The 25,647-nt window shown below is 42.7% G+C and overlaps 1 protein-coding gene across 2 annotated transcripts in view; it reads left to right on the forward strand.

Moving 5' to 3' along the window:
* Nucleotides 1-24,275, forward strand: part of Oat (ornithine aminotransferase) — a 25,529-nt gene extending 1,254 nt beyond the window's left edge. Inside the window, exons 1-10 of one of the 2 annotated variants that reach the window (XM_048455208.3) lie at nucleotides 4,928-5,030; nucleotides 11,359-11,591; nucleotides 14,060-14,284; nucleotides 14,489-14,584; nucleotides 16,754-16,881; nucleotides 18,620-18,742; nucleotides 19,584-19,712; nucleotides 20,609-20,722; nucleotides 22,063-22,207; nucleotides 23,388-24,275. In XM_048455208.3, coding sequence (XP_048311165.3) covers nucleotides 11,393-11,591; nucleotides 14,060-14,284; nucleotides 14,489-14,584; nucleotides 16,754-16,881; nucleotides 18,620-18,742; nucleotides 19,584-19,712; nucleotides 20,609-20,722; nucleotides 22,063-22,207; nucleotides 23,388-23,548 — 1,320 coding nt within the window. In that variant the 5' untranslated portion in view covers nucleotides 4,928-5,030; nucleotides 11,359-11,392 and the 3' untranslated portion in view covers nucleotides 23,549-24,275. Of the gene's footprint in view, nucleotides 1-4,927; nucleotides 5,031-11,358; nucleotides 11,592-14,059; nucleotides 14,285-14,488; nucleotides 14,585-16,753; nucleotides 16,882-18,619; nucleotides 18,743-19,583; nucleotides 19,713-20,608; nucleotides 20,723-22,062; nucleotides 22,208-23,387 lie in introns of those variants that run through there. The other variant, XM_087908343.1, reaches the window with a different exon arrangement.
* The last annotated feature ends 1,372 nt before the right edge of the window (nucleotides 24,276-25,647 follow it).

Below are 25,647 nucleotides of genomic sequence, written 5' to 3' on the forward strand. Positions count from 1 at the left end.
AAATAAAATGCCAAACTAAACAAAGCAGTCTAGTCTGGGAAGATAAGATCTAGATTGTGAACTGGATACAAAGTAGAAACACAATGGCAGTCAAAGAGTGGACAGAAAGTGCCAAGGAAGAGGAGAAAGCGGAGGAGGCAGAGGAGACCCCTGAGGTCTTAAAAAGGAAAGTGAAGAGAAAATGCTGGGGATATGTTACAAAAATAATGAGATAAAAGGATAGATCATCCAGTCTACTTTTGAACAACTATTCTCAAATATTTTGCATTGGTATGGGTTTTTTTATACCAACACAAATTTAAGATTATTTTTTGTTAGAACATGCTGTACATACATTTCTACTCTTGTTTAAGGTACTGCACCTATGCAGTTCATTTAACAATAGAATATAAATTTCTAGTCCTTTTAAAAGTTATTATTCCAAACTATTTAGGATAATAAAGAGATGCAGGTTAGTAGTTAGTCACTTATAACAATCAAACTTGTATTCATGTTAAGTATGATTTCAAGGTCAAACAGAGATATATATTTTCGATAGCTAGATGGTCTTCAAACACCTGAAAGACCTATAGAATATGACATTTAAAATGTTTTGTTAATATAGGACTTTTATGACAATGAAACACATCTGCTCCTGGCAGCACCAATTTACTTCAGAGAAGAGAGTGGGTATCTAAGAAACTCCATATACAGTTTACTTTCTTTGTGGCAAGCGCTAGCCATTTGGGTCAGAAATTGCCCTTGCCTCACCTGCTGCCAGTGTGATGTCCAAACTGGACAAATAAACACAAAAGAAAGTGACTGCTGAACTTTTTCAAGACAGGGTAGTGTAGTCCTTCAAAAATTCCTGCTTCACAAAAAAGTCTGCCAGATCTTCTAGGCCTGTAGGCAAGAAATAGATGCCCCAATGCTGCAGAAAAAACCTTGAGCGACTGCCCAGGAAGTCAGATATCTCTCTCAATTTGGAAGTAGTTTGTACTGCACTTCCTGTTTACTCAGATAATATTATATCCTTCTGGGGTCATTGATGGAACTGAAGACTAAGAAGCTATAGTTGCTATTTTCTTTATTTGTGATGAAAAGTAATCTAGATACGAAATTCTGGACTCATCAAGAGAGAATAGTTGATGGACTATTTTGCAAATACAAATGGACTGGGCATTGTGAATATAATACTTACCTATTAATTATTCTTATTATATATAGTTTTTCTGTGTTAGAGTTCAAACCTTCCCTTTTTATTGAGACAAAAAGGGAGAAATGTTGTGGAATAATCTTTTTGTACACTGTGAAGACGTGTCACTCTGATTAGTTTAATAAAAAACTGAATGCCCAATAGCTAGTAGGATTTTCAGGGCGGAGAGGATACTGGGAAGATGGGAGGCTCCAAAAGATACAGGAAAATAGGATAGACAGTACATAGATGAGGTAAACGACCCTCAGGACAGCATATAGATTAATAGAAATGTGTTAAGTTACAAGAGCTAGTTAGAAACAAGCCTAAGCTATCGGCTGAGCTATCATAATAAGAAGTCTCCATAATGTTTATTTGGGAGCTAGCTGGAGGGCCAGAGAAAGACTCACCACAGGGAAGGACTGGCGTTATAGATCGACTTCTAGGTTCAGCTACAGGACAAAGAGATAAATACTTCAGATAGGCACATCCTCATGTCAAGATTGGCATTAGAACTGCAAAATTTCTCAGTCTGCCCACTGCTTCTATTTCAAATTTAGGTTCAGAACAGCTTTCTCCAGTTGCCCCTTTCTGGCTGTCCTTGCTCCTGCTGCATCTCTGGTGTAGTGGATTTGAGCATGCTCACTTACCTCCAGAGATAAATACCTTCCCCAACTCAGGGAGTGTTTGCTTTCATTTCTGTAAGGCCACCAAGAGGCCAGGAGAGGGGTTACAGACGTTTGGGAGCAGACTGATGTGGGTACTGAGAACTGAATTCAGGTCCTGAAGGAAGTGCTCTTAACTGCTGAGCCATCTCTCCAGCCTTGAATATAATTTATCACAATTTTTTTCTCTTGCTTTTTTGTTGTTGTTGTTGTTTTTGTTTTGTTTTGTTTCACTAATATTCCAGAGGTTTCTTCTCAGACTTTCTCTTTGGAACTAGTGTGGATTTCTCAAATGATTAAAAGTTCAAAATCTGCCAGTGGTGACCCACACCTTTAATCCCAGTGCTCGGGAGGTACAGGCAGGCAGATTTTTGTGAGTTCGAGGCCAGCCTGGTCTACAGAGCGAGTTCCAGGACAGCCAAGACTACATAGAGAAACCCTGTCAACAAACAAACAAACAAACAAACAACAACAAAAAACAAACAAGGGAAAAAAGTTTGAAGCCCAAATCAATGTAGCCTATATTAATACCAAATAATGAGATGGACAGTGAAGTATTGGGGAGACAAGGCCTTTGTAACTCGTATTCTCTCCCCTGTTTCTTTTTTGTTTGTTTAAAAAATACGTTTATTTTATTATTTTTAATTTTGTGCATATGTGTGTGCATGGGGCCAGAGGCATCAGATCCCCTAGAATTGGAGCTATAGGCAGTTGTGAGCTGCCCTGAAGTGGGTTCTGAGAACTGAACAATAGAGCACGGACAGCACATACTCTTAATGGCTGAGCTGTGTCTCCACTTTACACCCCAATTCCACCTTGTGAAACAGTCTTTCTGTGTAGCTCTGGATGGCTTCGAACTTGCAATGTCCCTTCTGCCTCTGCTTCCCACTCCTGGGATTGCAGGAAGGAGTCACCATGCCTGGCAACCACAGCTGTTTTCCTAGTCAGTGAATACTGAGAATTGTCTGCAGCAGAAAACGAAGCATTCATTCCCTTTCCATGTGAGATGAAGTCAAACTTGCAAGGTTTCTGTTCATAATTAGTGAAGGAAGATTTCCCAGTTATCTGTTTCCCTCTCTGCTCACATTGGGTTACCTGATGTAAAACTCCACACAGAATCACACACTTAAGTCACTTAAGGGACATTTGTCAAATTGACTTGTGGGTCTAACTTGGGTCTTGGCCCTCTGCTCGGAGTTCTTTGTCATGAGGTCCCCCAGTTTCTGTAGAATTATTTGCTTGAGTCTGTTGGTAGAGTCAAAGTTTCAACAATCCCTGCCTTGTGTGCTCTGTTCGTACACGTTTTTAGATTGTGCAAATGTAATCAGAGTAGTTCTGTTTGTCGGCTGAGAAAAGGCAACTTTGAGGTACAGGTTGTTCTTTCTTGGCTACAATTAATGATGGAAAAAAAAGCAGTTAGGAGGGAAACCATAAATTTTTATCGCGTTCTTTGTACCCAGTGCCTTTCTCTGATAAGTAAGAAGCGATAAAACCCAGACAGTGTCAGAAGTTTCTTGCTTATGAAACCCTTCTCATCAAAGAGCATGCTACTTGTGAGTCCAAAAACATTGCTCATGCTTCAGTGTTACACTTAGCTCTTCCGATGAGCTCACCAGCTTCTGCTTGCCAAGGCATAACAGGATTCCTAGGCCCCAGCCTGAATCGCTTGTCCAGGTTTGCAGAGCAGGACCACAGAGAAACAATTCCTTTCTCACCCCAGGGGAAGAAGGGTCAAAAAGCCCCAGGAGGTTGACCATACTAAAGCAGGTGGTGTAAAGGGAATCAAGAAATAAAAGGCAAAGTGAAGATCATAAGGAGTCTTAGAAGGATAATCATCATTATGTCAATGATCTGGGCAAATGGTCTTGGCCAAGGACAGGATGAGCCCAGGGAGGGCCAAATCCCACTTGAGGCTTACACTGTGCTCCAGCAGATAAAACTGCCCTTTACGGCTATGTCTCTGAGCAAACACCACTTTCCTGCCCCTACTAGCCAGGTCAGCTAAGACTTGCCCTGTTACGGCTGTTGAATGTCTTCCATTTGTCCCTCTATCCTCATCTCTCTCTCTCTCTCTCTCTCTCTCTCTCTCTCTCTCTCTCTCTCTCTCTCTCTCTCTCCAGACAGGGGTTGTCTGTGTAGCTGTGGCTGTCCTGGAACTCACTCTGTAGACCAGGCTGGCTTCAAACTCAGAGATTTCCCCTGCCTCTGTCTCCTGAGTGCTGGTGTGAGCACCACCACAGCCCAGCATAAGATCCAATTCTTAGTACCCAGCTCCCTCCAAATGGTCTCTCCTCGAACTCCTCTCTCTTTGGCTCTAGAAATTACACTTCTAGCCCTTGATACCTAGACTGACAATGGCTCTCCCTGACGTGCTAGTCCCTCCATCCTTGTGGTTTCTCACCCACACAGGGTCATTCGAGACTGGAGTGTGAAATCTTTCTGACTGACCCTGTGCTGATAGGCAGTTCTCTGCTGCCTGCGGCTTCTGACACTGTATTATTGGATAACTCTAGGTGTCTTCTATTATTTGCATGTTTCTGATTTATAACAACCGTTATACACAGAATGATACTCAAACACCTTCTGAATCTGTTTATTCTGCGATATCCTTATTGGGTTTTGAGTTTTAATGGTGCTGCCATTTCCAACGACTACTAACAATAGCTAATAGCTGGGCAGTGTTCTACAGCTGCAGAGATGATTCTAGAACTTCAGTAAGCTGTACTGCCATTCTGGCACGTGAGCCTTCAAGGTTATGTGATTTCAGTATCTAAGAGGAGATGATGTAGCACCCAAGAGTCTCTTTCAGGAAAGTCTTTGGAGGGTCCGTCGGCCAGGGAAACGCAGTGGAAGGCCAGTATCCCCTCAGGTCTCTGTTTCCCTGCCTGTAAAGGAGAGCAAACTGCTCCTAAATCCAATCCAGAGCAGAAGTGCGGCAACCACTAAGGCAGACCTCGCATTTACAGCAGGCATCAGAGCTTGGAGCCCAGCGGCTCAAGGCCGGGTGGGTGGGGCGAGGGCGGGCCTCGTGTGATTGGTGTGCGGCCCTCCGTCCCGACCAATGAACTGTAAGCACAGGCGGGGCGGGGCAGACAGGGCGTCTTAAACGGCGTGACGCGCCGGGCGGGCGGTCACCTCGGGCTTCGTGGCTGGTTTGCGGTCTGTCGCTCACGCCTAGCGGACCCTGTCAGGTATCAAGCGCGCGCCGGGACTGGACTGAAGAGGCCCGGGACCTGCTCGGTGTCCCGGAGTCTCAGCCGGGGCAGCGCAGGGCTGGAGGGTGCGACACGTCCCCGGGGCGGTGCGACACGTCCCCGGGGCGGGGAGGGCTGTATGGGGACGGGCAGGGAACTGGAGGCCGGAGACGTGGCACGGCCGCCTGCCAGGCACAGCTCGGCTCGCCGCCCTCGGGGCACTCGCCTAGAGCTTTCGAGGCCTTGGCTTTCGAGAAGGTGGTGTCTCCAGCAGCCTGGCTGCCGGGGATCGGATCCCTGGGGACAGAGCTGTCAACGCGTGGCTCCGTCATCGGGCGTGGAACACTGATGCAGACCGAGTCCGAGTTCTTTGGGCAGCCTCTATGTCCCGCGACTGCTCCTGCCCATCCCTCTCCACTCCCCACTTTATCTCCAGCTCTAAACCCATTTAAGCGATTGAGGAAGTGACGTGTACCTTATTGAGAGTTGGCTAGAGATTGGCCCAGAGGGCTTTCGGCACGAAGACCCCCCTCCCGCTTCCTCACCCCCCTTAGACCTTTGGCAACCGATGCTGAACCTCAGAAAATTCCAGTCTAATTGCGTGGGACTTTTGATGCCAGCAAACCTTGCCTCAGGCCCACATCATGTCTGGCAGTACATTTATTTACCTTGTAAATGTGTCAAGATACATTAAGGGAGGAGAAAGAGTGATTTTTGAAATGAAGTGCCCTTTCCCTCCCATTTCTCCATCCCAAATCTCCTAAATCAGGATTGTCAGAGCGTCTGTAGGGAAATTAATTTCATGTAACCTGAAAATGTATTTATGATTTTTTTATTTTGTGTGTGTGTGTGTGTGTGTGTGTGTGTGTGTGTGTGTACGTACGTACGTACGTACATGAATGCAGTTGCCTTCCAAGGCCAGAGAGGTCCAATCTCTCTGGAGCAGGCTTCTTGGGAGCTGTGCCATGTGGGTGCTGGGAACCAAACTCTGGTGTTGTGGAAGAATAGTAGATGATCTTAACTGCAGCGCCTTCTCTCCAGTCCCTAAAACTTTAATTAGACACATTTACAAGGTAAATACATTTACAACTTTAAACACATTTACAAGGTAAATAAATGTACTGCCAGACATGATGTGGGCCTGAGGCAAGGTTTGCTGGCATCAAAAGTCCCACACAATTAGACTGGAATTTTCTGAGGTTCAGCATATATTTTTAAAGGTCTTTTTCTTGTCTCATATATTTTCCTTCCATAGTCTATCTTTATTATAGTTATTTGGGTTTGCATTTTATACCGTTTGCTGAGTTCTTAAGGATGAGTCAGGTTCCATACTTTTAAAAATAGTAATGAATGGGCAGTGATTTGGAGGTGTGTGGAGGGTGCGGTGTAGCTGGTCCAATCCTTTCCCAGTAGTATTACTTTAGTTTGCCTGTGACGCACTTGGGTGAATTTTAGCCAGAATATTGGTTACGTAAAGCAAAGCTTTTGTTGGCAGAACTTCAAAAAAATAAGGCCTGTATTTGTGAATGGTTACCTCAGAAAAGTAAATATTTGACAATCGCTAAACCAAATTTACTTCTCGAGCTGAATATTTTCAATGGCTTTTGGATGACTTTACACTGATGGTTCTTTAAGAGTAATTTAAAAAAATGTTATTTAATAAGGCAGACTGAACAAGTTCTTTCAAATGCAGCCCTTTATGGAAACTGTACTGTGGAAACATTGCTGATGTGGGTGGGTATAAGGCAGGGAACAGTGATGGCCTTGGAATTAAATGTTAGCTATTCAGCAGTCTTGACTTATCATTAGAACTTGTTCTCTTTTCTAGGCCCTTATATCTGCTAAATATAAATAGCAAATAGATAAAATAAAAATAGTAAATATAAATGATAAATAAATAATAATGCATTTGGCAACACATTGTTTTCTTCTTTGAAGACTGAAAGCTATTAAATGGTCTCAGAGTGAACCTTGATGAGAAGGTGAACTTCTGCACAGGAGGACGGATGAGCTGCCTTGATGCAGGCGGGTGGCCTCATGACCTCTCTAGTCTGGGTCACTTTCTGTTGCTACCTTGCTTCCTTTAGGAGCTGTGTGGTCAGTAAGGAAGGACCTTGCTCACTTGTCAGACAAGAGAATACCAGCAGAAGGCCTAGGTGGTTTTTTGTTTTGTTTAGTTTTGTTTTTGTTTTTCGAGACAGCGTTTCTCTGTTTCTCTGTAGCTTTGGAGCCTGTCCTGGAACTAGCTCTTGTAGACCAGGCTGGCCTCGAACTCACAGAGATCCGCCTGCCTCTGCCTCCCTAGTGCTGGGATTAAAGGTGTGCGCCACCACCGGTTTCAGGCGAAGTGTTTCTTGAGGCATGGCTGGTCACTCATTTTTATTTTCTTGTCTCATATCTATGTATTAATTTATTTAAGGCAAGCTCTCACTCTGTAGTCCTGGTTGGCCTCAGACTCATAGAGATCCATCTGGCTCTGCCTCCAGAGGGCAGGGATTGAAGGCAGATGTCAGAGTACCTGACTGTCTCTAATTTCTTGGGTAGCCAAGAATGATCTCGAACTCCTGATCTTCCTGCCTCTGCTTCTCCAGTTTATTTGGTGGTGGAAATGGAATCCAAGGCTTCAGGCATAGGCAAGTACTCTACCGGTTTAAAACAAGAAACCATGGCAGTGTTTTGTGTTTTTTTTTTTTTTTTTTTTTGTAGAAATTGGCTGACGTTCCTGTGAACTTAGAGCAGAAGAGAGCCTAATGAATGGCTCCTTTGTGCCAAACTTGGAGCTTTAACATGAGCTCCTCAAGACACCCGTGAATGGCTTCAGCCTCATTTGACCATTGGGGAAATTGAAGCTCAGAAAGACTGAGACATTCACCTCCTAGAGCTACAGACAGAATTTAAATTGTGAAACGGTGTGGATTTTCTACCCTCCTTTGACCATTTCCAAGTCTAGAGAAGATGATTGATGGCTATTTTAAAGGCCATTTGAATTAGAATTTTGTTCTCTTTGAACGCAGAGGCTCTTTAATAGAAATATGCATAGTATATTCTTCTATATCTTCATCTGTGCAACTCTGATATTTCCCAGCTAAGTTAAATATCCAGAGATCTACTTTGAGAACTTGGAGAACATTACTTATGTTTTGAATGTTTTTGTTAGGCTACTGATAATAATGTTTTTCTGTATAAAATTGAGGTGACCCAGCAGATAAATAGATTGTATCAGAGCAGGTAATTCTTGTGCAAACTGAGACAAGTTGAGTTTAGGCAACCTTTTAAAGATTCTTTCTCCTTGTAGCTTTTGTTTTGAGTCAGCTGAGTCTAACCTTGGCCTGGAAACCCTCTTGCCTCTGTGCCCCCAAGTGCTAGGATTATAGTAGCCCCCCAAACCCCTTCTGCAGTCACTTGCAGTTTTATTTCTACCTATAAAAATATATTACTGAAGCATTTTTTAAGATTCTTTTCAATAACCAGGCTTTTTGAGTTGTCTTTCTGTCTATTGAAAAATCAGGTATTTTGAGTTGTCTTTCTGTCTATTGAAAAATCAGGGCTGTAGACTTCAGTAGCAAAAGTATAAGAATAGTTTTTATTTTAAAGTTTGACTCTTTCCCTAAGAACAGGTGACCTAGTAGACCCAAAACTGCACTTCCTCTGAGTATTGACTCTACTTTTCTTTAAACAACACTGTTTTCTCAAAGCTTACCAGATCCTTTTAACTTGATTTTGTTTGCTTCCTAGTCTCTGTCAAACACCGGAGACCCATGTCCAAGTTTGTTCTCAGTGTTTCTGACCATAAATACATTTTTTTCTTCTTTTTTTTCAAGACAGGGTTTCTCTGTGTAGTCCTGGCTATCCTGGAACTCACTCTGTAGACCAAGGCTGGCTTCAAACTTAGAGACTGACCTGCCTCTGCCTCCTGAGTGCTGGGATTCCACCACCCAGTACTATAAATACAATCTATGGTCATTGTAGAGAATGGAGAATAGTTAAAGATAGTCACAGTGTCTTTTTTGTTTCTTTCCTTAATATTTTTCTTAATGCTCTTTGCATATTTGAACATCCTATATGTATATTTTTTCTTTACTTAAGTGTATCCTAAAATACCTTCCCATGTCATTAGAAACTTATTTTAGAGATTTATTTATTTTTATGTATATGAATGTTTTGCCTGTGTGCATGTAAGTACACGGCTAAGGAGTATCCGAGAAAGCATGTTTTTTTTTTTTTTTCTTTCCTGTGACAGGGTTTCTCTCTCTGCCTTGGCTGTCCTGGAACTCACTTTGTAGACTAGTCTGGCCTCGGACTCACATAGATCCGCCTGCCTCTGCCTCCTGAGTGCTGTGAGATCAAAGAAAGCATATTTTATGCTTGTTTGCTAGGCAAAAATTACTACTGTTTTAAATTTTTAGTAGTTCAAAGAGCATATACTGTGTAGATTGTAAAGAGCCTAGAAAGAAATGGTGAATAGGTGTTTTAGGCTTAGTGGTGGTGATGGGGAATAGTTCTTTGTAGTACAGTTAGATGCTTTCCTCAGCTGCCATTCCCAGTCTAGTGATTCTTGCATTGGTTTTGTTAGAGAGAAAATACTGTGGAAGTTACAGACCTTTTCCTTAAGAAGAAGTACTTTTGTATACAATTGTGTGTGTTGCTTTAGGAGTCACTGGAACCCTCTCAAGACAGTCCCTAGAGCTTGAGTTCCAAGTCTGTACTGTGGTCTGAACCGTGGGAAGAAAGAATCAGGGCAGTCTTTGGCAAACAAGACAGAGTTGTGGGATTTGATTAGTGATTGCAAATTCTTGAACCTCACTGGATTTTTAGTGTGGAGTGAGAGCCAAGTTGACAGGGAAGTTAGCCAAGCCCCATGATCGGCTGACTTGGCAGCTCAATCAAGAATGCGAAGAGTATGCATGGTTTGACTTGTTAGAGAATTTTTTGTTGAAACATGAATTAGCTATTTGTCTTTTAAAAAATAAGGAGATACAGATATCCTAAGCATGCCTACCTGGCTTTGGTAACTTTCCTTAATCTAGAATTTATCTTAAAATGTCTCCCCTCTCTGCCTCTAGACATGATACCAGGCATGCTCTGCATTTCCTTTCTGTTGCAGTCCCTTCCTTACTCTAGTCTTTGTTTCGGGCTCTTTACCTGCCAGGGTCTGAATGGGGAGCTGGCTTTGGGCTGGAGCAGGGAAGTAGCCTGATTCTGAAATGTAAATAGTGTGAGCACCAGTGTGCTCGGAAACTCACATGCCTGACTCAGCAGTTTCTGCTTTGATAGTCTCTTGCTGAAATTAGTTTTTTTCTTTGAACAGTTGTTTTGATACTTCTTTTTAGTGTGTGTGTGTGTGTGGTAGCTGGGGTTATAGAAACAGCCATTCTCTTTTCATCTATTTAAATATTTGTGTTTTTTACTGTTAAAGCTCAAGACTCTTAACACATCACAGAACAAGTCTTTTTGCCTTTGTTTGTGCTGCATTTGACTTCCAGGTGTTTTAGATATTTATGCTAAATGACAGAGCCTACCTTTTTTAGTTTGGGTGCTAAACTCTTTCCACCTCCAAAAGTTACCTTTTTCCGTCTCCATTTTTTTCTTTTGAGATTGATTTGTTTTTATTTTATATGTATTACATGTTTGTCTGCACATATATATGTGCACTATATGGGTGTCTGGTGCCTACAGAGGTCAGAAGAGAGTGCTGGATCCCCTGGAGTTACAAGACAGTTGTGAACCACCATGTGGGTGTTGACATCTGAACTCAGGCCTTTTGGAAAAGCAGCAAATCCTCTTAACTGCTGAGCCATGTCTCTAGCTCTGTCTCTATTCCACGCCTATTTTGAGATAGTGACTACTTGTAGCCCGTGGCACTTACTGGGTAGGTCAGGCTAGCCTGGAACTTTGGTTGATCATCTTGCCTCTGCCCCCTAAATGCTTCTAAAACCTTACTTAGGTTAAAACCACATTTGTTATTGTTTCACTACCTACATACTGGGACAGAGTAAAAGTGCAATCTAGGGAATAGGGAAGTGGGGGCTAAGGGGGGAAGATGCATGTGCTGCTTGTAGTCCTAGTCTAGATGGTCCTTTGATTCTGGAATTGAATGCTAGTCTGGGCTTTAAAAAAAAGTACAAAATAGCCCCTGCTTCCTACCCCATGACTCACAGCCACCAAGCAGCTCTGGCCTCTGCCTTGGCGCCCTAATGTCTGCCCTGTACTCTGATAGGAGAAGGCTGGATACTGACTGTGGTAGACGCTCAGCAGTTACTCGGTGAACAGACATGCGTTGACTCTGGAAAGGTTCTCACTCAGCGCCTTCTCTTCCTTTGGACAGGTCTCTGCACTTCCATTCCTAAAGGACTCACACAATGTTTTCCAAACTAGCAAGTTTGCAGACAGTTGCTGCTCTGCGGCGAGGGGTTCATGCCTCAGTCGCCTCTGCTGCATCTGTTGCAACTAAGAAGACAGTCCAAGGGCCGCCGTCCTCTGACTACATTTTTGAACGGGAATCTAAGTATGGTGCACACAATTACCATCCTTTACCTGTAGCCCTGGAGAGAGGAAAAGGTATGTTTTGGATTAACCCACCCCCACATTTCCTGGAAATGTGTTATAAAAAATAGTTGTTTTGTATTTTCTCACATCTAACCTTCATTGAATGTGTGTTGCAGATGGGACTCCTTCGCCTTTACTAAGTGTCTAGGGCATCTGTGCTGGTGTGGCCTCTCTTAGGAGGCATGCAGAAGAAATAGGAACATGACATCACCTCCAATTTTTTTTTAACTGTTAGTTTTTATTTTGACACAACCCCAATAAAAAAGATGATGATATTAAGCTGTATCTTTCCCCTTCATCCAGATAGTTGAGGGCTTTTATTGTTGTGTTCTCTCCTCCCCTCTGGCCCCACGAGCTCCCGCTTTTTCGCTTTTCCCTCCTAGATATTCAGTGTGTCCTTTCTAAGGGTCCTCAGAAACTTTATCTCTTCTGTGCACATGTGATCAAAATCAGGAAGTCAGCAACACAGCAGGAATCCACTTGTCTTTTGTGTCCTTAATTACAAAGGAACTTGAGAGCAGGCCTCTCATTCTTGTTGGGTTCAGTTGTCTGCTGGCCAATGGCAGTGGTTCTCCTCCCTCTCCTTTTTCTCCTCCTCGTTCTGTTCTCCTCCTCCTATCTTCCCTTTCCTACTTCTTTTCTTCCTTCTTCTCTTCCTTTTCCTTCTTCCCGGGCCAGTATTTCTTTATTGTAACTCTCTCCCCACTGAGTTCCTTCAGCTTTGTAAGCTAGTGTTTCTTAAAGTTTGGCGCTGCCCGAATTGATTTCTGCAATGGAATTGCTAAGTCATGTAGTAACTCTATGCTTAGCTTGTAGAGAAACTGCCAACCTTAAAAAAAATGTGTATTTGAGGTGCCCGTGCCTGAGCAGAAGCAAAAGAGGAAGTGAGGTGTCTTACTCTCTCGGGTTCTGCTTTATTCCCTTGAGTCAGGGCTTCTCACTGACATGAAACTGGCCAGTGAGCTCATTGGACCTGCCTGTCTCTGTGCTTAATGCTAGGGTTACAGGAATGTGTGGCCATGCTCAGCTTTATTTAAACGTGGAATATGGGGTCTCAAACTCGGTCCTCATTCTATGACGGCATAACAAGAGCTCCTACTCACTGAGCCCTCTCCCCAGCTCAGAGCAGCTACCTTTTTGTCTGGGTAGCTGTACTATTTTTGTTTAATTTTTGGTATTGGCAGAGAGATACACTCTCATTGTGTAGTTCAGGCTGGTCTTGGACTTGCATTTATCCAACCTCAGCTACCCAAGTACTGGGATTACGTGTAGTCATCACCACACCCAACCACAATTGTTCATTTTATGTTTCCACTAGCAATGCTGTGAATTCCAAGTTGTTTATATCTTTGCCCTATTTTTTTCCTTTTTAAAAACTATAACCATTCTAGTACAAAACAGTATCTCTTTGTTTTGATTTGCATTTCCCTAATGACTGGTGATGTATATCTTTTCATGTTTAATTAACACATGTATGTCTTTGAAGGAATGCTAGCAAGTTATTTGACCATTTTAAAAAATAGGGTTGTACTTAGTTCGGGCTGGCCTTGAACTCCTGATCCTCCTGTTCTTATTCTCTCGGTAGTGGCATTACAGGTACGTGCCACCATGCCTAGTCATCATTGAGTTCTGGATTCTAAATCCTTATTAGGCAAGTGGTTTGCGAGTACCCTGTTATATGGTAGGTTGTAGTCTCTACTTTACAAGACTTTATCTGTTGTGTGTAATTTCTCTATAATACATTTTTGGCTCCTGAAATTAAAATTGGTAAAGCGGTTGTAATCTTTCCCTCCTCTCCTCTCCTCTCCTCTCCTCTCCTCTCCTCTCCTCTCCTCTCCTCTCCTCTCCTCTCCTCTCCTCTCCTCTCCTCTCCCCTCCCCTCCCCTCCCCTCCCCTCCCCTCCCCTCCCCTCCCCTTCCCTCCTCTTCTCTCCCCTCCCCTCTCCTCTCCTCCCTCTCTCTTTTTTCCCTCCCTCCTTTCCCTTCCTCCCTTCCTTAAATAAACTTTATTATAAAAAACTTGCAAATAAAAATAACGTCACACACTGAAATTAACCAGACACAAAGTCTATATACCTCAATAAACTTCTGTACAGTTAGACTAGCCGTTTGGAATGGAAGTTGTGAAGCTTCACATCGGATTTTACACTTTCACTGTTGGGTGTGATTTTTATGTGCTTATTCATCACTAAGAAACAAAATTCATGACAGAATTGCAGTCTTTTTATATTGTTCTGTTAAATATATGTGTCAGGGGTAGACAGGTAAAATATACCATTAATATTTCTTTCTCAATCAAAGAGAAGTAGGCTTGCACTAAACCAAGTTTTTGTTTGTTTGTTTGTTTGTTTTTTAGGGGGTTGAGATAGGGTTTCTTGTAGCCTTGACTATCCTGGAACTCTCTCTGTAAACCAGTCTTCATTTTGGGGGTCTTATGGCATACAGAGACTCTCAAATTTTTTTCTTCCTTATTTTTTTTAGGCATTTATGTATGGGATGTAGAAGGCAGGCAATATTTTGACTTTCTGAGTGCTTATGGTGCTGTCAGCCAAGGACACTGCCATCCCAAGATCATAAATGCTATGACGAGTCAGGTGGACAAACTGACCTTAACATCTCGTGCTTTCTATAACAATGTCCTTGGTGAATATGAGGAGTACGTCACCAAACTTTTCAACTACCACAAAGTTCTCCCTATGAATACAGGTAAGACATTCCCATTTTTGTTAAGTTCCCAATAAATCAATCATTTCTTTCTATTTGTATTTATTTAACATCTCACTTAGATTGCCGAGGCTAGCCCTGAATTTACAATCTTCCTGAATTAATCTTTCACGACTGGGATTCAGTTGCTAATCTTATTTCTTTGATAATTTGTTAGTCAAATCTGAGCATTTTTTCCCACAATAGGAGTGGAGGCCGGAGAGACTGCCTGTAAGCTTGCTCGTCGTTGGGGCTACACCGTGAAAGGCATCCAGAAATACAAAGCAAAGATTGTTTTTGCTGGTATGTGAACTTAATTGTTACATGATATGTTATTTATGGACAGTTTTATAAAGGTTGGTGGTGGAATTACTTCTTGGATTTCTAAGTTACTTCTTCATGTATGAGAATACTGCAAGCTACCTACTCATCAGAATGCATTTTCAAATTCACTTCCATTAACGATCCTCAGACAATCCAAATACTTTGAATGCTCCCTTCCTTGACATTTAATCCTTCATAATGTGCTAACTGACACAGATGTGTGCCTTTGCTCAGGATCATATTTTTTCTGTTTAATAAATGTGGCTAGGGGTCACTGGAGGTCAGACACTAACTACTCCAGGACAGGGGATAGAAGGTAATTAGCCTGGAGCTGCCTGTCCTCAGAGCTTCCACTCTAGTAGGAAGCACTCAGCCTAACATCAATCAGCAAAGCAAACAACTACATCATTTCAGATGGGGTTAACTCAACCATGAAAAGTACAAGTACAGTAAAGGGAATAGGAATTCATTTCACTAGGGATGTTTTGACATCTCCACCACTTATGCCGGCAGCAACTCAATGAACTCAACACTGGGTGGTTGTATCTTAGCTTCTTGGCATCTCCAAGTATACTCTTGCAAAAGCCTCTGCCACCTGTGTCTCTGACTCAGACGTCAGTCCATCTCTTTTTAATCTACATCCAAAAGCATAATCTTTAAGATAACATGCACTGATGAGACCAGGAGTTGTCCTCCTCTTCCTGGCCTCAGGGATCTCATCCTGTAGCTCACCCTGAAGGAAAAGAGTCTTTTGCTGCTATTCCAGCCCACTGACTCATTAGCCTGTGTTAATACAACATAAGAATATCTTCGCACCCTTTGCTAATATGAAAGAGACTATAGAAATCTATAATAGAAATCATATTTTGTTTAGAATAACTAGCCAGGACACTCACAACTAAAACACGAGTTTTTAAAATGTTTAAGTTACAGGCAGTTGCTTATTAAACCACAGCCATGCTGCTGTGTTAAGCCACCCTTTTTCTGAATTTCTCAGAAAAGTGGAGCTTTTCCCATTTCTTCTTTTTTGTTTCTTTTGGATGCTGGCGAGAGCCTAACTGTACTTTCTCTAGTACATTAGGTTTTTTTTGTGTTTTGGTGAAGCCCTCCTGTGTACCATGTAGTTGTTCATCTGACATGTGGCTCTTGTCTTCCTCTTCCGTGTCCCTCCTCTGGGCAGCTGCAGGATTTGCATCTTATCTACCTATGGCTATTCTTTTAACCTTGAATAAAATGTCTTTGAGCTTTGAAATACAGAAATGGAGCTGGGCAGTGGTGGTGCTTGTCTTTAATCCCAGCACTTGGGAGGCAGGGGCAGGCAAATCTCTGTTGCAAGGAGGGGCCGCTTGTTTGGTTCCTGGCCGCCAGGCTAGATTAGACCTGAAATAATCACACAGAAACTATATTATTTAAATCACTGGTTGGCCCATTAGCTCTAGCTTCTTATTGGCTAACTCTTACATCTTAATTTAACCCATTTCTATTAATCTGTATATCATTGCGAGGTTGTGGCCTACCAGCGAAGTTTCAGCATGTCTGACTCTGGCGTCTCCATGGCATCTCTCTCACTCCACCTTCTTCCTCCCAGCATTCTGTTTAGTTTTCCCCGCCTACCTAAGTTCTGCCCTATCAACAGGCCCAAAGCAGTTTCTTTATTCATTAATGGTAATCACAGCATACAGAGGGAAATCCCACATCAGATCTCTGTGAGTTGGAGGCCAGCCTGATCTAAAAAGTGAGTTCCAGGACAGCCAGGCTGCACAGAGAAACCCTGTCTCGAAAAATTCAAAAGAAAAAAAAAAAAGGAAATTCATCTCTATGCAGGATATTTTCTTTCTCATGTTCCTATTGTAAATGTACCATCTTTGTCTAGAAACCATGCTTTGAATGCCCCAGTTGTTAGGCTTTGGTCAGAAAGGGTCTGAGAAAAGTGCTGCAGACGTATCTACAATAGTACTTAGGAGATGTTGGCTGCTGCCAGGGAGCTGTTGGAGTTAGTATTAGATTTTGTTTGAGTAGTTGAAAACTTGCAGTGGTTCTCTAAGGAATCTTTTATTTATTTTTAGTCAGGCTTCCCAAGGTGTTTGTAGGGGAGTACTTTCTAAACTTGTGGGTTTCTTTGGAATAGTCACTGTTTGTTTCTTTTAGATGGAAACTTTTGGGGTCGAACATTGTCTGCAATCTCCAGTTCCACAGACCCGACCAGTTATGACGGCTTTGGACCCTTCATGCCAGGCTTTGAAACCATCCCGTATAATGATCTGCCCGCACTGGAGGTACATCAGGGTGGCTGTGGTACTTGGCTCACAGCAACTGGAAACTTTCAGAATTAATTGTTACCTGTTCAGTTTGTGAAATAAAAACACATTAACGAGGGGCCTGGAGAGATGTCTCAGTGGTTAAGATCACATACTGCTCTTGCAGAGGTCTCAGGTTCAGTTCTTTGTGCCTATTTGGTAGCCCAAAACATTCTGTAATTCTATAGTTCAGAGGACTTTGAACAGCCATGCCCGTGGTGCAGACCCGTACTTAAATAACAGACAAACATTCACATCCAGAAATTAAAATCATTAATGAGGGCAGGGAAGATTGCCTAGTGGTAAAACAGCTAGTGTGATGCTCTGGGCTTGACCCCAGTACTTCAGAACAAAGTTATGAGTCTGAACATTTATTGTAAATTAGGCTGAAATCTCTGACCTTTTCTCAGTAGTGAAAGTCAGTTTTTAACCCAGGGAAATATGCTTTTGTTATCTAGTGCTTGGGCCAGTTAGCCAGTTCAGATATTACCCACTTAGTTACTATATCAAATTAATTTCTTTTTCTTTCTTCCCACCTTTTTTTCTCTTTCTTTTGAGATTGGCTCTTATTTTGAAGCCTTGGCTGATCTGGAAAAGTATGTAGACCAGGCCAGTCTTGAACTCATAGAAATCTGCCTGGTTCTGCCTCCCAAGTACTGAGATTAAAAGTGTAAGTCATCACCCCAGGCCTAGATAAAATGTTTTTTTAACTTGCAAATTGTAGCATTTTGTTGTGGTGCTAGGAAAGGAGCCCAAGGCCTTGTAGGTTACAGTCAGTTATTCTTCCACTAAGGTAGATCCCATCTCCAACGTGTAGTACTTTTGTAAAATACAAGCAAATAAGTCGTAAGATGGCTTTAACAGTCCACTTAGTTTTTAAAGAAAAGTTTATGTGAGTTTTTGCCTGCATGTAAATGTACAAGGTGTCTGCAGTGCTCCAGGAGGTCAGAAAGTGGCACTGGATCCTCTGGAACTGGACCTAAGGGCAGTTGTGAACCCTCATGTGGGCCCTAAACATGGAACGAGGATTCTTGGCAAGAGCAGCCAGTGCTCTTAATGGCTGAGCCATCTCTCCGCTCCTACCTTAACTTTTGGTAATAATACATCTATGACATAGCAAAATGTGGGGTAGTCTGACATAGTGGTATGGTGTCATAAACCTAGCATGCTGGAGTTTTGCAATTGCAATGGTGACCCACTTCATCATCATCATTTCCTCCTTACTCCTGTTATTTATTTATTCATTTAATTTTGTTTATTTACTTTGAGTGTTTTGCCTTCATGTGTATATGCCTGGTGTTCCTGAACTGGATGAACTGGAGTTATGGATGGTTGTGAACCACCATATGAGTGCTGGGAGTCAAACCCAGTTCCTCTGCAAAAGCAACAAGTGTTCTGTTAAGCTATCGCTCCAATCCCTCATTTTTATCTTTTTTTAAACATTTTTTTTTAAATTTTTTTTTTTATTTTTTGTAAGACAAGGCTTCTTTGTAGCTTTGGTGCCTGTCCTGGAATTAGCTCTTGTAGACTAGGCTGGCCTCAAACTCACAGAGATCCACAATGCCTCTGCCTCCCAAGTGCTGGGATTAAAGGCTTGAGCCACCACCGCCCGGCTTCTCATTCTTATTCTTAACAGGAAATATATGTAGTATTTGACTTCAATTGCCAAATATGGTAGAATGAAAGCTATTAGCACTCCCTTCTGTTTCTTTTGTAGCGTGCTCTTCAGGATCCAAATGTTGCTGCCTTCATGGTGGAGCCCATCCAGGGTGAAGCAGGTGTTATTGTTCCAGATCCAGGATACCTGACGGGAGTTCGAGAACTCTGCACTAGGCACCAGGTGGTCCCATTCACTTTGCAGTGCGGCCAAACTTGCCGACACTTATTTGAGCTCTGCTGACAGGATAAATGATTATCTCACTTTCCCCTCGATGATTCCAAGAGTTGAGGAACATTGTAATGTTTAGAACCCTCTGTGGAAGCTAACTTGCCGGTCTCTAGAACACTGGCAAGACACTGGTGTGGGCTGCTGTAGCTCTTACTGTGATTTTCTTCTCTTCTCCTTTAATCCCTCCCAAGCCCTGTCTTGTGTTCCTTTGCTTCAAATGTTATGACTCTTCTTCCTTTTCTTTCACTAAAGCTAATAGTATATTTTGTTTACTATTGAAAATTCCAGAAAATCTTTGATAATTACATATGAGTTAATTATCTGAATTTGTTCTTAGAGTGTAATAAGGGCCATTCAAGCCCTTCAAACTCTTTGTGTTCATATAAATCTTTCTTTCTTTCTTTCTTTATTTTTTTTTTTTTGAGACAGGGTTTCTTTGTGTAACAGCTCTGACTGTCCTGGAATTAGCTCTTGTAGACCAGGCTGGCCTCGAACTCATAGAGATCTGCCTGCCTCTGCCTCTGGAGTGCTGGGATTAAAGGCGTGTGCCACCACCACCCGGCTGTGCCTTTCTGTCATGCAAAGTAGTGCCACATAGGCCCCTGGGAGGTATTAGGCTGACACAGCAAACAGATTTCCAAAGGACACCATTGAAATTGTGTGGGAACTAAAAACATCGGCACAGTTTTCAGGGTGTGTCAGAATGACACTTAGTTGGGAGGGTTAAATGGTGGTGGTCTTTGTTTCTTCAAGAGGTTAGAATGACAGTTGTGTTGCCTGTTCTTTCTCCCAGGTCCTGTTTATTGCTGATGAAATACAGACGGGATTGTCCAGAACTGGTAGACGGCTGGCTGTGGATCATGAAAATGTCAGACCTGACATAGTTCTTCTCGGGAAGGCCCTTTCTGGTGGCTTATACCCTGTAAGTTAGAAACCCCTATGTTTTTTCTGACCTTGACTGGGATGCCTTTAAAGTCATTTGATTTGACTCCAGGCCACCTGGAACATTTTAGACTTCCATTGTGCAGTGTACTTGGTTAATTTTGACCAAGTGGAGTCATATTTTGGGATGTGCTGTGGCATTTGATTTGGACAGAAGCATTTCCCCTCAGAAGCTCCTCCTCCCACTTTTGAGAAAGTGTCACTACTGAATGTTCAGGACCATGAACAATGAACGTAAGAGGGGGCATTTGTTCTTTTTTTTGGGGGTTTGCATCCAGAGCTAGTAATTGATGTGGGGTAAAAGGGTTTTGAAGAGTAGATGTTCTTACTGAGTGGACTGAATTGTCTTCTTGCAGGGAATGCCCAAGTTTGTTTCTAAGCAGAGCATTTTGGAAAGGACTATAAATTATCTCATTGCAAAAACAGTTCTGCTTGGGTTGCAGAGATGGCTAAGTGATCCAGGGCACTGACTGCTTTTCCAGAGGACCTGGGTTCAGTTCCCAGCTCCTACCTGGCAGCTCACAACCATCTGTAACTCCAATTCCAAGGGATCTAACACCTTCTTCTGGCTTCCATGGGCATGGCAAACAAGTGGTTGCATAGACATACCTGTGGACAAAAAACCTTATACAGATAATAGAATAATAAAAAAGTGTTTTTCTTTTAGTTCTAGAAGTGTGCACTATATTGTTCTGTGCCGCTGAAGTTTGTTTCCTGTGTCTGTAATGTGTTGGGCCTGTCTTGGGTTATATTACTGAGAGTCAGGGGCAGATGAAAACTGCTGGTTGATAGAATTTCCTATCGGTGCTACGGAAGTACCTGTGTCCCTGGCATGCTGAGATCTGAGGAATGACAAAGATGGGTTCTGTCTTTCAGGTGTCTGCAGTGCTGTGTGATGACGAGATAATGCTGACCATTAAACCAGGGGAACATGGTTCCACATACGGTGGTAATCCACTAGGCTGCCGAATTGCCATTGCAGCTCTTGAGGTGAAAACTGATATGGCTGAATGATATCTACTTTTAAATAGTGTTGAAGTTATCTTTAACTTGAGTCCTGGTGTAAAAAGAAGTTTAATAAGATTACTAAGTGTTAGAGAGCATGAGGAATGAAGGGAAGATTTTAGGAGCGAGGTGTTCCCAAAGAGTAAGGTAGCTTCGCTGGGCGGTGGTAGCTTACACCTTTAATCCCAGCACTTGGGAGGCAGGGGCAGGCGGATCTCTGTGAGTTTGAGGCCAGCCTGGTTTACAAGAGCTAGTTCCAGGACAGACTCCAAAGCTACAGAGAAACCCTGTCTTGGAAAAACAACAACAACAACAACGATGATGATGATGTAAGGTAACTTTTTGCCTTGCCTAATAAACTGGACTCCTGGGCTTCTGGAGTTTGTAATTGGTCACCTGCACGGCAGAACTCCTATATGCTGACCACCTAATATGTTCCTTTGGTTTAGCAAGCAAAGTTTTTTTTTTCCTTGTTTGTTATTCAAATCAAGGTCTCATTATGTAGTTTACATTGGCCTGAAATTTACCCTGTTACTCAGGCTTAGACAGCTCAATCCTCCTGCTCTAGCTGCCCAAATGCTGGGATTACAGGTGACCACAAAGCTCTTTTTCCCTTTTATTTTTTTCAAACTTGGATTTGAGGACTGGTGGTCTTAGTTCAGTGGAAGAGGAAGGCCTTGGGTTTCATTCCTTAGTACCACACAGATAAAAAGTGAAGTCAGGGATGGTGGTATATACCTGTAATCCCAGCACTAAAGATGCTGGAAAGCAGGACAATCGCAGGTTTTAAGATAGCCCAGGAAAGTAGATAAAAGGTTAGTATATGTTAGGGGGAGGGAAAAAGGCAATCTGTGCAGTTTCTAGTTAAATTATTCTTAGTCCATTGAGGTGTCCTGATAATAACAACATATTGCATTAATCAATTTTTAATTTTTTTATTATTTTGGTTTTTTGAGACAGGGTTTCTCTGTATAGTCTTGGCTGTTCTGGAACTTGCTGTGTAGACCAGGTTGGCCTCAAACTCACAAAGATCTGCCTGCCTCTGTCTCCCAAATGCTGGAATTAAAGGCATGCCACCATTGCCTGGCTCTCATTAAACACATTTTAATCTTTATTTTGCTATGAAGACTGGTTGTCAGTGGATTTGCGATTAAAGCAAGGCTCCGAGGTTGTGTCTCTTTAGTTAGAAATTACTACAGGCCCTGAAAAGCAAATGCAGGTGATGCCGCTCTGGTCTTTGTCTCTTCGCAGGCGCTTTTTGCTTCTAGCTGTACACAGATTACTCCAGGACACTCTGAACATTTGTGTAATTCTTTAAAAAACAGGTTTTAGAAGAAGAGAATCTTGCTGAAAATGCAGACAAGATGGGCACCATCTTGAGAAAGGAGCTCATGAAGCTGCCCTCTGATGTTGTGACTGCTGTCAGGGGGAAAGGGTTGCTAAATGCCATTGTCATCCGAGAAACCAAAGGTAACTTCCTTTCAAAGACACAGTGGGTAAACACAGTGGGCTAGATTGTTGGTCAAGCCGTTTAGATAAAGCATGACCTGATTGTCTTAATTGTTAGCCTAACTGTAGGTCTTTCCAACAGGAAGGCATTTTAACTCCTTTGACCAAGTGTTTGTTCCTTGCAGACATTTCTTTTCCTGTCTCTGTTAGTTAGACAGCAGCTGGCTATCCTGGGTTAGTGTCCGTTAATCTTTTCCCCTCACTTGAATGCTTTCTACCTTCAGCAGAGGCTGTGGAGGCAAGGGTAGGAATAAAGGAATGGCTTTGATGTTGGCAATAGATAATGGAGGTTTAAGCCTTCATTGTGTGCCTGATATCAGTTATCACCCTCCAGGGCACCCTTCTGGTTTTCTTGGGCTAACCCTTCCTTTTAAAGCCATTGATTCCAGCAGAGGAGCTTTTGAGAAAGAAACTGAGCCTGGTTCCACCAAGAGTATCTGGTGTGATGGGTTGGGTGGACTCAGGCAGTTCTAGGCAGTTCTGCCTGCAACTTTGTTGAAACCCTGCCGGGAAATGATGCTTAGTTCCCAGTGGTCAGGACGTATGTCCATATTAGTAACTGTAGTGTTCCTAGGATTCGGGGCTTGCTTATTCCGTTATTTCATTTATGTCTCCTACCCAAGTCTTTCACATTAGCTCCTTATGATTGCATGTGAGACATCCCTAATCTGAGAAATTGAAATGATCCCAGATCTGAAAGGTTTTGAGTACCACCATCACACCAGAGGAGGACAGTCCCATGCCTGACCCCAGGGGACAGGCCACAACAAAATGCAGTGCACTAAGAATCTTGTGTAAAATTACCTTTAGGTTGTGTGAGTGTGAAATGTTTCATGTTTACACGAGCCCCCTTTCCTCTTCTGTGTATGCCAACATTCCTGAATCTGGAAGGAGCCCTTCTGGCCCCAAGCACTGCAGACAAGGGATGCTCTGCCTGTAGCAGTCTAAACATGCCATTCAGACCTAGCTAGTGCTTGCCAAAAGGTCAGTAATGCAACCTCTTGAGCAAAGGAGCGACTTAGAGCTTCTTTTCCTGAGCAGATCCTGGGAACACACTCTGGTGGGGCCGTGCTGCCTGTGCCTATGACAAGGGTTTTTATATATTGATCTCCGTGAATACATTGTGACCGTTTTTCTGTAGATTGTGACGCTTGGAAGGTGTGTCTGCGGCTCCGAGATAATGGGCTCCTGGCCAAGCCAACCCATGGTGATATCATCAGATTAGCCCCTCCACTTGTGATCAAGGAGGATGAGATCCGGGAGTCAGTGGAAATCATTAACAAGACCATCTTGTCCTTCTGAGAATAAGAACGGCTCAGTGGCCCTGGGAGCCATCTTCAGACGGACTTCTTGTGACACTCTGCTCACAGCAGGCAGATCCCACTGGTTTGTCTCTTAAACGACATTTTTTTTGGATATGCATATCTATTTTTTTCAGTTGATGCATAGTAGAGTGACATTTATGAACCTGCAGTTGGCTGTGGCATCTCTCTTTGTTAAATTTTGACTTTGTGGGGACTTTCTAAGGCAAAGCACTTCCATCTCTACACAGCCTTCAAATCCAGTCCTGCATCATTTACATACACTTTTATAATTTCCTTGCTGGTGTGAATGTTTTGTATTTGAAAGTTATTTCTGAGATACTACATGAGAGACTTGCTTAACCTCAAGCAGTTGAATCATAATCAATGAATGTTAAGATGATTAAAGGTTAAGCATATGTAAAATACCAGTTTCAAGTAAACTTTGCATTGGCCAACACTAGAATGCTTTATATAGATTCTGAGAATTCTTTCCTAAATTACACTTTCAAGTGCTTGATTGCAATTTGTAAAACATTGATTTTCAGTATTTCTTTGAATAAAGCTTATATTTCTTTTTACCCCAGCAGAGTATTTTGTATTTCCATATTGGTAATAGTAAGTGTATTTCACTCCTGTGACTGGCATTTCATCTCTTCTTGAGACCATTGGGTGTGTTTCAGGCTTTTTATTCTAAATAAAGCTATGATTAGTTCATATCTGTATAATGATATGAGTTTTGTTTTTATTGTTTTTTCTTTATATTTTGTTTTATTTTTCTCTAGTGTGTTTTGTGGAATAACTTCCTATAAGTTCTGTTATAGGAAGTGCTGTTCAAAGGGGATGAACTTTCTGACCGCTTTACTCCCCTTTAATCAGCCTGGTGCTCCCTGTTCCTGAGGAGGTCACCACGATGATGCCAAACTTAATGTGGACACCTGATCGAGTACTATAGCCCAGAACCAACTCGAGTGATCCTCCTGTCTCAGTCTCAGCCTACTAAATAACGGGGACTACGGGCATGCCCCTGTAGTGCAGTGCAGCCTGGGGCTGGAGAGAGGTTTAGCAGTTAAGAGAGCTTGCTGCTTGTCCAAAGGACCCAAGTTTGGTTTCCATCACATGCATTGGGTGGCTTACAACCTCCTGTTTCTCCAGCTCTAGGGAATCTGATGCCCTGTTCTCAGCATCTGCACATATGACATATACACATATTAAAAGAAAAGAGGCTACGTTCAGTAATGCCTGACTGAACCGTGTGTGTATGTGTGTGTGTGTACCTGCACACTTGAGATTCTGCATTTCCTGCAGGCGCTCTCTGAGGCACAGAGGCTTTCTTAGGACCCGGGATCATGCATCAGCAATTCTTCAAAGGAGGCCTGAAGACTAGGTGGACTTGGCAAGTGAAGCTCCTGGCCGAGTTCCTTGGAAGGCCACTGTAGTCTTCAGATAGAAGAGAGGAAAGCATGGTTGTGTGAGAAGACTCTTAGTGTAGGAGGCTTAGGAAGGTGGAAAACTTTGAACTCCAGGCAAACTGTGCCTTAGGCTGATGATCCCTGGGATTGCTGGAAGAAGGAACCACAGAAGAGTACCTCTTACCGCCACAGAAAACTTGCCAGGTTGAGTCCTTACACAATTGTGCCACCCACATGCCCAGGGCAGCCTGCCCCAGTGGTGAACCAGGTGCTAGGCAGTCCTAGGGAAGGGAGCTGCTTAGCGGTTTGGCCCGTCAAAATGGTTGCATCGAGAGCCTAATGTTTCCTATGAGATGGAGTGGGACCTGCCTTTCAGGAGAGGAATGAATCAAGGATGATATTGGTAAAGCCCCAGGCATGCTCACCTGCAGAAGAACTGCTCTAAGGGAGGAAAGCAATTTATTCTGAGATACTGCAACCTTGATCTAGGATACCCTGAAAGACACGTGCCACTGTGGAAGAGGTCACACACATTTATATAGTCTGAAGAAAGTCATAAACATGCTTACAAAATATATAGATGGCCAGAGGCAGGTGGATCTCTGAGTTTGAGGTCAGTCTGGTTTACAGAGTGAGTTCCAGGACAGGCTCCAAACCAAAGCTCTACAGAGAAACCCTGTCTTAATAA

This window comes from Myodes glareolus, chromosome 7 (genome assembly GCF_982192425.1).
Source record: "Myodes glareolus chromosome 7, mMyoGla1.1, whole genome shotgun sequence".
NCBI classification, from domain to species: domain Eukaryota; kingdom Metazoa; phylum Chordata; class Mammalia; order Rodentia; family Cricetidae; genus Myodes; species Myodes glareolus.